General features: G+C 37.0%; 1 protein-coding gene across 1 annotated transcript in view; it reads left to right on the forward strand.

Annotated features, from left to right (window-relative positions):
* Cubn (cubilin) overlaps window positions 1-12,282 on the forward strand; it is a 274,311-nt gene that overhangs the window by 220,314 nt on the left and 41,715 nt on the right. The window contains exons 57-59 of the mRNA XM_076831399.1: window positions 5,011-5,211; window positions 7,522-7,648; window positions 11,413-11,630. Coding sequence (XP_076687514.1) covers window positions 5,011-5,211; window positions 7,522-7,648; window positions 11,413-11,630 — 546 coding nt within the window. The remainder of the gene's footprint in view (window positions 1-5,010; window positions 5,212-7,521; window positions 7,649-11,412; window positions 11,631-12,282) is intronic.

Raw genomic sequence — 12,282 nt, forward strand, 5'->3', positions numbered from 1 at the left:
TGAGTTGTAATTAAAGCACATAATTTGGCAGTATTCAAACTATGAATTGGAATCCAATCTATTCCTTTCTTGTCCTATTTTCCCCAACATTATATTGCTTCTGATTACGTGATAAGGTCATTAAAGTTAAGTCTTTCATATTTTTAACTTGTAGATCAGTGTCCAACTAGAAGTATTATTTTTTTAGATTTTAGTTGTAGATGGACACAGTGCCTTTATTTTATTTATTTATTTTTAAAAAGAGAGAGAATTTTTTTAATATTTATTTTTTAGTTTTTGGTAGATACAACATCTTTATTTTATATTTATGTCGTGCTGAGGACCAAACCCAGTGCCTCACATGTGTGAAGCAAGCGCTCTACCACTGAGCCACAATCCCAGTCCAGAAGTATTTTTATTCCAGCAATATCAAAATAAGGGAATCCTTTAAGGTTAATTTAATAAACAGAACCTCAAACTGATACCTCAAGATTTCTTCAAGCTGGATAGAAATTTAGCTTATGAGTCAAGTGTGTTCCTAACATTACCTAAAGTTTGAATTGCATCAATCTTTTCTTTGCCTTTCTGTCCTTTGTCGTTGTTGTCCTGGGAAATGCACACAGGGCCTTGGGCACACGCTTTACCACTAACCTCCACCCTCAGCCCAAAATTGCATGAATATTTTCTAATAAAATTAAAATTTTCCTTAGATAATACTCAGGTTCAAAAAGGAGAGATGAACTCTTTAATGCATAGTCATAAAAATTAGTATATTTGTCAAGATTCTGAGTTAAAGGTAGAAACTTATCTGCAAGCTAGCTGAGATATAAAATGGAGTTTATAGGGAAGATTCTGGATTATCTCATCAAGTAAAGTTTAAAAATAAAAAGGCAGTAATGGAATTCTAGAACAAGAGGAGTTAGTGGTAAGAACCCTTCTGCATGCTTCTCCTATATTTTGCTATTTTCTGTATAGAAACTTTGTTTTTGCTTACCTCTTCCTTCATGAGTCAGAAAATATTACTGCTGATGTTTTCTTAATTTAACATCTTTGGTTGCTACCATTGCTTACGGTTTGAACATGTCTGATTGGCATAGATTATTGTCATATCTTGGAGTAATCAATCAATCTATCAACAGAACTCTGAATGATGGAGCTCTATCAACAATAATTAGAACAATTGCAATAAAAATAATAATATCCTATCATACTGATTAAAAGTTTTGTGGCCAATTAATGGGAAATTTAATTCAACTTGGCTTAAATGTGAAAAGGTGATTTACTGGCTTTCATTCCTGGAAAACTTCAAAGTTGAGTGCACCTGTAGTCTGCTTAATCCGCTGTTAAGTTGTGGCATCAAATATTCTAATGCTTCTATTTTCACACTGTGCTGCTCCAATGTGAGTCCCCCCTTAACGCTGGCTCCTCTATAGCTGTAGTGTAGATGTCCTCACAGTAGGGATGTGTCCTTATCCACAACCAGGAAAAAAAAATGACATGAATCCAGAGGTATGCGGAAGTTAAGTGGTACTTGTACGATCTCCCAAGCGTCAATATTCTGTATTTAATTATCTCATGTTGATAGCTTGAAATTGGCTGTGATGGTAGTATTTTCACCATAGAAATTGGCAAATGCTACAATTCAGGAATTCTTTTTCTTTGTCAGAGAGTTATTTCTTATATTTACCAGCATACTAATGCCTTCTTTTCAGATTCTAAAGAAGGCTCTTGAGATGATGCATATTGGGTTGGCTTAGGTCACATGACCACCCTTGTGCCAAGGTCTTTGGCCAGGGGACCTGAAATTATAAACTAAATATGTATCATAATTTCCCCAATTTATATAACAAAGGTTTCACAATAAATAGGCAGTCAGATTTCATAGTCCATTATGATATGTGCTGATATAGAATATATTGATGTAGTTTGGGTCATTTCCAATGGGGAATTTGTAAATAAGTAAAGTTTTCATATGGGTAGGGAGGTATTAAATATATGTTTAAATTAGCAACTACATGAATTAAAAGAATTGTTACAGGCTGGGGGCAATAGTGCACGCCTGTAATCCCAGCTGCTTGGGAGGCTGAGGCAGGAGGATCACAAGTTCAAAGCCAGTCTCAGCAAAAACGAGGAACTAAGCAACCCAGTGAGACCTGTCTATAAATAAAATACAAAAACAGGGTTGGGAATGTGGTTCAGTGGTTGAGTGTCCCTGAGTGCAATTCCTGGTACCTCCCCACTACCAAAAAGTAATAAATAAATAAATTGTTACTGTTTGTCATTGAGAATTCGAAAAGTATCCTACATAATTGGTCATTAGTCAACAGAGCAATGTAAATTAGACATTATGGTGAGGCACCATTTCACATACCCCAGACTATATCAAAAAGGAAAAACTATAACAAATCTATGCAGAGCAATGAGAAGTCGCTTGCTTTCCTGGTGAGAATGTACACTCACATAACCACTTTAAATAATCAGTTGGCAGTTTCCTATAAAATTAAATACATGCCTAATTTATGATCTAGGAATTCCACTCCTAGACAATAACCCAGGAGAAATATGTTAGTATCAAGAATAATTAATAATTAAGAAATGGATAAAGGATCTGAATAGACATTTCTTCAGTGAAGATATACAAATGGACAACAAGCACATGAAAAGATGTTTGGCATCATTAGTCACAGAAAAATGCAAGTAAAAGCCACCATTAGCTCTACTTCATGCCCATTAGGATGACGATAATAAAAGACAACAATAATAAGTGTTGGCAAGAATATAGATAAAATGGAATCCTCATGCATTGTGGGTATGGTTTTAAAAATGATATAGCCACTCAAACAGAATGGCAGGACCTCAAAATATTAAACATGGAGTTTTCCTATGATCCAGGAATTCTTCTCCTAGTTATATAGCCAAGAGAATTGAAACTTATTGATGCTCATCAAATGGTAAATGAATTTTTAAACTGTGGCATAGCCATACGAGGAAATATTATTCAGCCATGGAAAGGAATGACGTTCTGACATACGTTATACCATGAATGAACCACAGAAGCATTATGTTAAGTAGAAGAACCAATCCCCAAAGGTCACATTATATGATCTTGTTAATGTGAAGTGTCCAGAATAGACTGATCTAGAGATATAGAAAGTAGATTGGTAGTTGCACAGAGCTGGTAGAGCAGAAAAAGAAAGTGGAGAAGATGGGTGGGGACTGCCAGTGGTGCAGGTTTGCAAACGAATGGTGACAATGTAGAACTGGGAAGATGGTCAAATACCCAAAGTGCTGTGGGAGTGAGAATTGGTGACACCTTTTCAAAGAACCATCTGATAAACCTGAAGAAGAATCTTAACTTAGTCCCAGCAAGTCAAGCTCCAAGCATTTAGTATAATGAAACAATAAGAAGTTTCCTCAAATGTTTTTGTATAAGAATGTTTGCACTGACAATAATTTTAGTCTTGAAAATGGGGAGAAGATAGGATTTATCGACCCTAGGGTGAATGTAGAATGGCACATCTACCTGTTGGAATTTGATGTGTGCATTAATAAAATGTTTTCCAGGACTACCTAATCATAGAGAGTGTGTGATGCTATGTTATTTTTGTTAATAAAAATTGGGTTATGAAAGATCGTGCTCTGTAAGATTCCAACTAATGTTTTAACAGTATGCAATCACCTGTAAAAAAAGGAATATAGTAGTAGTACACATCTTCTTAATTGCTTGTGTATGCTATTTAAGCTTTTCTTAGAAAAATCTAGAAAATATATTTGTTTAATGATTTGTTTTATGAAAACAAGACAATGATAAGTGCTCTCACAATCAGGAAAGCCTTAAGCTAATATGGTTGCTTTGAGTGTTGAAAATGGCTGTTCAATAAATATTAAGAAATTTCTAACCATCTCTCTGTGGTGTGGGAGTCTCTTATCTCCACACCAGCTTTGGGCCAACTTCTCCCCAGTAGCGCTATAGACATCTGGGGCAGGTAATTTTTGTTGTAGCAGGAAGGGCTGGGTGTGGAATGGTCCTGTGCTTTGCAACGTCCCTGTCTTCTACCCCTCCCTCCAGTGTGGCAGCAAAAATGTCTTTAGTTATAGCAAGTATCCCCTGGGAGACAGAAGTGTCCCCAGCTTCTAATCACAGAATTGAAGGAGCCATTTCATAAAGGAAGAAAATCCAGGATTGTTTCAGGGAATTCATCCACTGCACAGTTCTGTCTGGTTGTGCCTGCCTCTCTGTTTTGTATTCAGGGTAAATATCATTTTCTCAGGAAACAAAGTTCAATATTGACACACCAAAATGTCTCTTGGTTCTCATGTTAATTTCCTATCTGTTGCATGAATTATCACAATGTTCTTTTTTTTTTATGGGGGGTAGGTACCAGGGATTGAACTCAGGAACACTCGACCACTGAGCCACATCCTCAGCCCTATTTTGTATTTTATTTAGAGACAGGATCTCACTGATGTGCTTAGTGCCTCACCATTGCTGAGGCTGGTTTTAAGCTTGTGATCCTCCTGCCTCAGCCTCCCAAACTGCTGGGATTACAGACATGCAGCACGCGCCCATCAATGTTTCATTTTGATGTTTACAGCATTGAGGTGTAGTCTCTGCTTTTTTTTTTAAGTACTTGCTTATTTATTGTAAATCTTATTTTTATAAATTTAACATAAATCACTATTCAAGGTAACACCTGAAAACAGATATTTTATTAATTGTTTAGTATATGTTCTTAATAAAAATTCTAAGGAGTAGCATTTCTAGACCAAATTATTTCATTTAAATGATTTTTTTAAAGACAGGGATCTCACTATATTGCTCTGGCAGACCTCCAACTTCTGGGATTTTTTTTTTTAATTTGTTCTAATTAGCTAAACATGACATTAAAATGCATTTTGATACATTATACACACATGGGGCACATCTTCTCATTGCCCTGGCTGCACATGGTGCAGAGTCATGCCGGTCGTGAGTTGTAATTTTACATGTATATTCTGATCTGAATGCTGGTTGTTCCCTGCTCTGCACAGCTCGCTCAGCCATCACCGGGAGCTGCGAGAATGATGGCCTGCACATTATTAGAGGTCGCAGTCTCTCCTCCACACCTGTTGCCACCGTGTGTGGTGATGAGACTTTGGATCCCATCACCTTGACTGGTCCAGTGCTGCTGAACTTCTACTCCAACGCACACACCCCAGACCTGGGGTTCAAGCTTTCCTACAGGAAAACCTGTGAGTAACCACAGTGATATAGTTTGAAATTTTCTGTTTTTCTTGAGTAATTTACACAAAGAGTTTTCATTGTGATTCACACATCACCAACTTGAAGATTCAGAGACATTAAGGGAAAAACTCACACATGAGGCATATGGGAAAAAGTACTTAGACTTCTTTTCTTAAAAAAGAGATCTTTTGTGAACTTTGGCTAGACTCTTTGAAAATCAGATGCATAATTGGAATCTACTTTGTAATGTAAGTTAAAATGAATGTTCTTGTTTTTTTTTTGTATATTACATAAAAATGCCTTTTGGCCTGAATTATCCTGAATTATTCAGATGCCTAATTTATTCCTCAAGTTGCTTTGTTAATATGAAAAATAATATGAATCTAGAAGAAATACAAGAGAAAATCTTTATGATCTTCTGATAGGAAGAAAAGAATATTTGAACAATATGCAAAATGCACAAGCCCTATGAGACAAGCTTGATATATTCAACTCTGCTAAAATTTACAATTTGTCTGTAACAAAGGCAAAATGATGGTATTTTTCTGTTTCAAATGGTCTTTTCCCCTCCTTCTGGGTGAGTCTACTGACTCCATTTTTCTCAAAGCATCTCCACTTCAGTGAAATAAAAGTAAAATAAAGGCACATAAAACTCATAAAACCTTTTCCTGGCTTTGTTCTGTCTTTGCCTGATCCAATCTATTGCTAAAGGTAGAAAGTTAAATATTGCTTCCCTTCAAATAAATGTCTGTCCCATCCACAGAGAAGACTAAAAATGTCTAGTTACCATGAAAAAGGCCTGCATATTTTTTTGACATTAGTTTCTATCTGAATTCTGAGCCCCAACATTTGTAAAGCAGATTCTGTGTGGCTTTGGAGGTCTTTTGGCACCCACCAAACAGAACTGGACAATTAATATTTCTTCCCTTACCGTCTTGGTGCATAAAGAGAAGGATTGATGGCTTTGTTCTTTTGGTACAACCTCTGCTTTGGAGAGTTAAACCCCTTGCTTCATATTCTTCAGCTCTTTAATCCCTCATTTTTCATGAAGCATGGTAGGCACATTTCAGTATATCTAGTCTGTAAGGTTCACTCTGAGAACATTGCTGATGCTGACTTCAAATCTCAGAAGTGTATGAAAATGGAAGGGATTTAAGTTTTGATAAACTTTCCAAGACCACATAACTAAATGAAATAGAATAATTGCTACCCAGATCTAACATTTAATTCTCTGCAGATGTGCCCAGAGGTCTGAGCACCAGAATACTTTGAGGCATACAGAGAAGAGCTTTCCCTGAAAGTGGGCTCAGTCAAGGCAAAAACATAAATATATAAAAACCTCAAATGCCAGCCCAAGGTTGTTTCTCATTTCTAAGAGAAAGAGGTGGAGCACGCCCATTGATAGTGTATACTCCATGGAAATGTCATCAAAATGCACTAATCTCATTATTATTTTGAATCATGAAGTAAATAACCAAAGCCTTTCTCACTGTGATGAGAGGGTAGCATTTGCCATCATTAGCTGGCACTGTCTGATCCCTCTTATGTGAAAGCCAAAGCAAAAATAATATGTTTTTAAAGGGGTTTTATTATATTCCTAGGGTTGTTGTTTTATTGATTTGTGGGTGTAACTAAGGGATCTGGGCAATGAATTGCTGGGGTCAGAGTGAGGAATAGTCCTTCCTTTCTCATGCTTATTGAGGATAAACAACAAGAATTTGGGCAAGCAGAGTCTTTACCAATCTCACACCTAAATGCACACTGAGAGCTACACAGTTGACCCAGAGGAAAATAAACAGGAGAGTTCCAAAACTGGTTTCTAGTACTTCACCTTATAATATCCATAACAGGAAGACTTGTATCTGTATCATTTAAGATTTCTTGATTGCAGTCCTTCCCAGATTTTGATGGTTGGAGCATGTCTTGGGTTCTACCTGTCTTTCCTAAACTTCCAGTTATCACCGTCTCTTCCCTCTGTCAGTCTGTCCGTTAAATAGAGGAAAGGGACAGTTATGCCCCAACACGTGAAATGTTATTTCTCTGACCTTTAATTTGACTCAGACTTACACCTTTCCAAAATGTGCCTTAAAATATTCTTCCCTGTTTCCTTCCTTACTGTCTCCTGTTTTTCTTTCCAGTGGGGGGAAAAAAATCAGAATCATTTGTAACCATAATGAAGGGGTATTAATTTATCTTAAGAAAAATAAGTATGAGGTCTCCTATGGAAAAATGTGCAATCATATAGAAAAACTTAAAATTATTTTTCCACGCTTAAGTAGTATGTGTGTTCTCTACGTGTTCCTTGCCTTCTGTTGCAGCCTGTGGAGGTACGTTCAACTCTACTGGGGTCATCAGGAGTCCTTCCTACTTGAATTCCGACTACCCCAACAATCTCTACTGTGTGTACAACATCACTGTGAGAAACGACAGAGTGGTTCTGCTCAAGTACGTGGAATGGATTTTTGTTTATTTTGTTTTGGGTATCAAGGATTGAACCCAGGGGTGCTTAAACACTGAGCCACATCCCCAGCCCATTTTTGTATTTTATTTAGAGACAGACTCTCCCTGAGTTGCTTAGGGACTCACTAAATTGCTGAGGCTGGCTTTGAACTTGAAATCCTCCTGGCTCAGACACCTGAGCTACTGGGATTACAGGTGTGCGCCACCTCCCTGACCAGATTTGCTTCTTTTTTAAGGAAATACTTTTAGCTTTATTCACACATACAAAACAAACAAAAAATACCACCCTATTCCTTTACTGATAGTACCGATTGACCACAGTGGTCCATAAGGAAATCAAGAAGAAGGAAGAGTGAGGTTCCCATATGATAGCAAAACAGTTGACATCTGTTGGGAATTTGTGATACATGACAAACTTCATTAACACTTTCCTTAATTGTCTTATTTTATTCTTAAAACAGTCAGAAGGTAGATGTATCTCACATTTCTCTCACAGTGAGAAAACAGAGGCTCAGAAGGATCACATAGTTTTCCCAAAGTATTGAAGAGTCACATTCTGAGTCCATGTCCACAAGATCATATCCTTAATGTTTCCCTATGCTGTCTCTCAAAGATCAATTTTCTAACTGCTAAGAAATTTATTGTTATTCATGACTCAAAATACCTCCAAACTTGCACTGTAAGAGATGCATCTGTCATTCGTAAATTATCCCTCTGATGAGAGAAGGGCATGAAGCCCACTGTTCTCTAGAAGGATGAGGTTCAAAACTGCTTCCACCACATATAGTATATTTCTAGCACTTGTGGTTTACAGTCCCTGGTAGGAAATTCGAAAGTTGGTCTTTTACAGGATTTTCCACCTAAAAGCCTGACAGGCTGGGATGACACCTATCTACCTCCTCCCTATTTGTCTGTGATCACTTTCTGCCCTAGGAAGTGTGGGTGGAGACTTTGGACAGTAAGGCAGGTCTCACCAAGCTCACTGTGGCTCCTGTATGAGTCAGTAAGTGCTCCACAGACTTAACCTTGAAGAAAATGGCAGATCACACCTGGTACTATTTATAAGGAACTTGTGTCTCAGGGGCCCAAAGTCTTTAAGTCTTAGGGATTAAAAAATAATAATAATACAAAACCAAACACAGGCCCAGAAGCCAGGAGTCCTGAGTAGGGGTTACATGCCCAGGAGCAAAAGCACAAAGGATGGCTCTTCCCGCTGCTGCTGATTATTACACGTGCAAGATTATTATTCTTCATCAGTCCAGGCTGCTATCCCAAAACACCATAAACTGGGTGCTTAAAACAACACAATTTTTCATACTTTTGGAGACTGGGAAATCCAAGATCAAAGCAGTTTCAGCATTGGGTGAGGGTCACTTTTTGCCTATCAGAAGATTCCTTCCTGCTGTATCTTTAGTGGTAGAAGAAGTGAGGGTCTCTCTGGGGCTTCTTTTATAAAGGCACCTTTATAAAGAAATCTCTTTCTTGAAGGCACTGCCCCATGACCTAACCGTCTCCCAAATCTCCACTTCCTAATACCATTACCCTGGGGATGAGGATTTCAACTCATATAGATATGATACCTATGATACACATTTAAATATACATATATATTTTATTTTCTAGCTGTATCCTGGAGTTCACTGTAGTCATAGTTCACATCTGCATGTTTGGAAATATATTTATTTATTATTAAAAAACTCACATTTTGTGAAAGATTTTATTCTGGGTGTCATGAGGATAGACACATTAGTGAAACATAAATACACCTACCTCGGCTCTAAAAAGATGTTGGCCACATAAGATTTCTTGTCAATTGGTTTTTCCTGATATCCTCTGAGAAAGTGATACAAAATAAAAGCCAAAATAGATTTGAGTTCCCTTGGAAACTCAGAATTTGTCTTTCTTTGTGGAGTCTTATTTTGGAAAATAATTGTGTTGTCTATGGAGAATAAAAACAAATCTAGGGTGGTTGGAAATGATCTTTCTATTGTTCTGCCTGGTCTTTTTTGACAAAAACATTAAATATCATATGAAGCAGAAGAAAATCAAGAATTTTTTCATCCTGATCTTTTATCTTCAGTTTGAAAACATTCAACCAACCAACATGTTTTAGGAAAATAAAACATTTTTAAAAACCATTGATTGTTTTTACTTAAGGTTCTTAAAAGGATGTACTTATTCATTAGGTATTTTCAAAAACTATTCCATATTATGGTGTTATTTATTAATGCTGCTAGCAAAATAATAATAATAATAATGGGAAGGCAGAGCAACCTACAAAAACAAGGACAGGATACCAAATAATTTAAACAAATTTTTAAAACTAAGTCATCATAAGCCTACCACAAAATTCTGAAGTAATACCAGTTGGAAGCCTTGCTTGTTTGGAACTCTGAGAATAGTTACTCAAAATGATAAATCAAAGGCCTAGGTTAAAACATTGTGAAGGCCGTCAAGGAAATGTTAGGAATATATCCATAAGGAGAGGTTAGAAGAAGTAACAAACGGACTGGGGCTGTAGCTCAGTTGATAGAGTGCTTGCTTTGCATGCACAAGGCCCTGGGTTCAATCCACAGCACCCTCAAAAAAAAAAAAAAAAAAAAAAAGTAACAACCCCAAGGCATACCAGGGAAGCCATCTTGACTCATTAGGTTTATTTCTCCTTTGTACAAGTGTGGCCAGCATGACCTAGCAAGGAGGCTCTGCTTACCATGGAAGATTTTATTTCTACATCTGCTTCCATGATCATCACTGGGAAGGCAATGCATCAAAACTAGTAATAGTGTTAAAAAGTTCTTCCCTAAGGTAATAGGTATTACTCATGTTTACATTTCCATGGTCATAGCAAGGCCTCTAGACACAGCAAACCTCAGTGTGTATGTCTAAGGGCAGCTGTACCAGGTGTCAGGAAGGCAGAGCAGGACCATATGGGCAAGCTCCAGTGACAACCACCATGATTCTAAATATGAAATCGTAATTAGGGCAATTAAATAACCCCCCCCCCAAAAAAATTTAGTTCATTCTTTTCTCCCATAAATTTTATATTTGTATAAAATACAAATTTTATGAGAAACAATTATTTCATATCTGCTTTTTAAAAATCATCATCATAATTTCATTTTATTGAGCATCTACTGTCTATCAGATGCTATAGATTGTTTTTTTACATATTGTTGTATTTAACTTTACTGTAAACTCCATTTTAAAACAGGGAAACAAAGACTGAGAACAAGAATGAAGCTATGATTCTAAAACCCACATTTCTTCGATTCTAGGATGTTCACATACTTTAGAGAAGCAAAGAATAGGAAAATAGTACCACTTTATTTTAAAAACTACCCAGAGAAGAATAAATCCCATGCTCCTAGTGAGACTAAAAACCTGAAGTGTTGCTGGAGTGATAGATATTATTGGTTCAACTTATTAAAACATGATCTCAAATGGATTTTAATATGTCCTAGGCTATCAACTATTTGAATGTAAGACTGTATCTTATTCATCTTTTAAGTTCCCAGCTCCTATCACAGTTTTTGGCATATCTTAGTTACTCAAAAAAATCTGGTTAAACTTTTTGAAGCAGTTTCTTATTTATAAAATTTCCTACCAAGTGAAGCCCAGGCACTGTGCTATTAGTTTTTGGTGTGTGTGTGTGTGTGTGTGTGTGTGTGTGTGTGTGTGTGAAGGACTAAAGATACAATTTAATGGGCATCTGACAGAGAACATGAGCATTAACAAGGTTTGTTGCACAGGTTTGGAGATTTTAACGTGGCTCTGTCCGCCTTCTGCTCTCATGACTACCTGGCTGTGTATGATGGTTCCAACATGAGCGATCCCCTTCTCGGAAAATTCTGCGGTTCCAAGCTCCCCCCAACTGTTAAGAGCAGCAATAACAGCATGGTCCTGGTATTTAAGACAGATTCTGTTCAAACAGCAAGAGGCTGGAGGGCAATTTTCCGGCAGACATTAGGTAAGGATTTTGGACGTGTGAATCTTTTTCGTGACTCCTACTGTTCTACTTTAATTATATATATATATTTTTTCCTTTATAACTGCATTTAAGAGTAGAGGACTATCTTGCATACATCTTGAGTTTAAAAATTATGTATGAAGTCTTTGGGTTAAAAAAATTCCAACATAAAAAAGAAAAAAATACAAAGAAAAAATATAAAAAAGAACAAAAATAAAAACAAAAAACCATTAAACCTATTTACCTCTCCCACAGGCAAAGGCAGATCTGCCTACCTAACCAACCTCCAAAGAGACCCAAACTTTATATTATCAACTACAGAAAGAGTGAAAGTTGAACTTCAAGATAGGCAAGAGCCAGGCCATGATGGAGGTCCCCCGGACCACGCCAACTTTACCCCTGAAATGGGGAAGAGTCTTGGAGGATTTTAAGTGTTCACCTCATGGCCAGACCTGATTATCAAAACAAAACAAAACAAAACAAAACAAAAAAAAGGCTTGAGGATCCTACAACCTGAGAAGGAAGAAGCTTCTCACAGAAATTCTAATGGAAAATAGCTGAGACTTAAACTAACACACGTAGAACTAGAGGCAGAGGACAGGGTGAAACTCTCAGAGATTCTGAGAAGGGAGACCACAGCAGAAGTACAGCA

This window comes from Callospermophilus lateralis, chromosome 13, assembly GCF_048772815.1.
Source record: "Callospermophilus lateralis isolate mCalLat2 chromosome 13, mCalLat2.hap1, whole genome shotgun sequence".
Lineage (NCBI taxonomy): Eukaryota > Metazoa > Chordata > Mammalia > Rodentia > Sciuridae > Callospermophilus > Callospermophilus lateralis.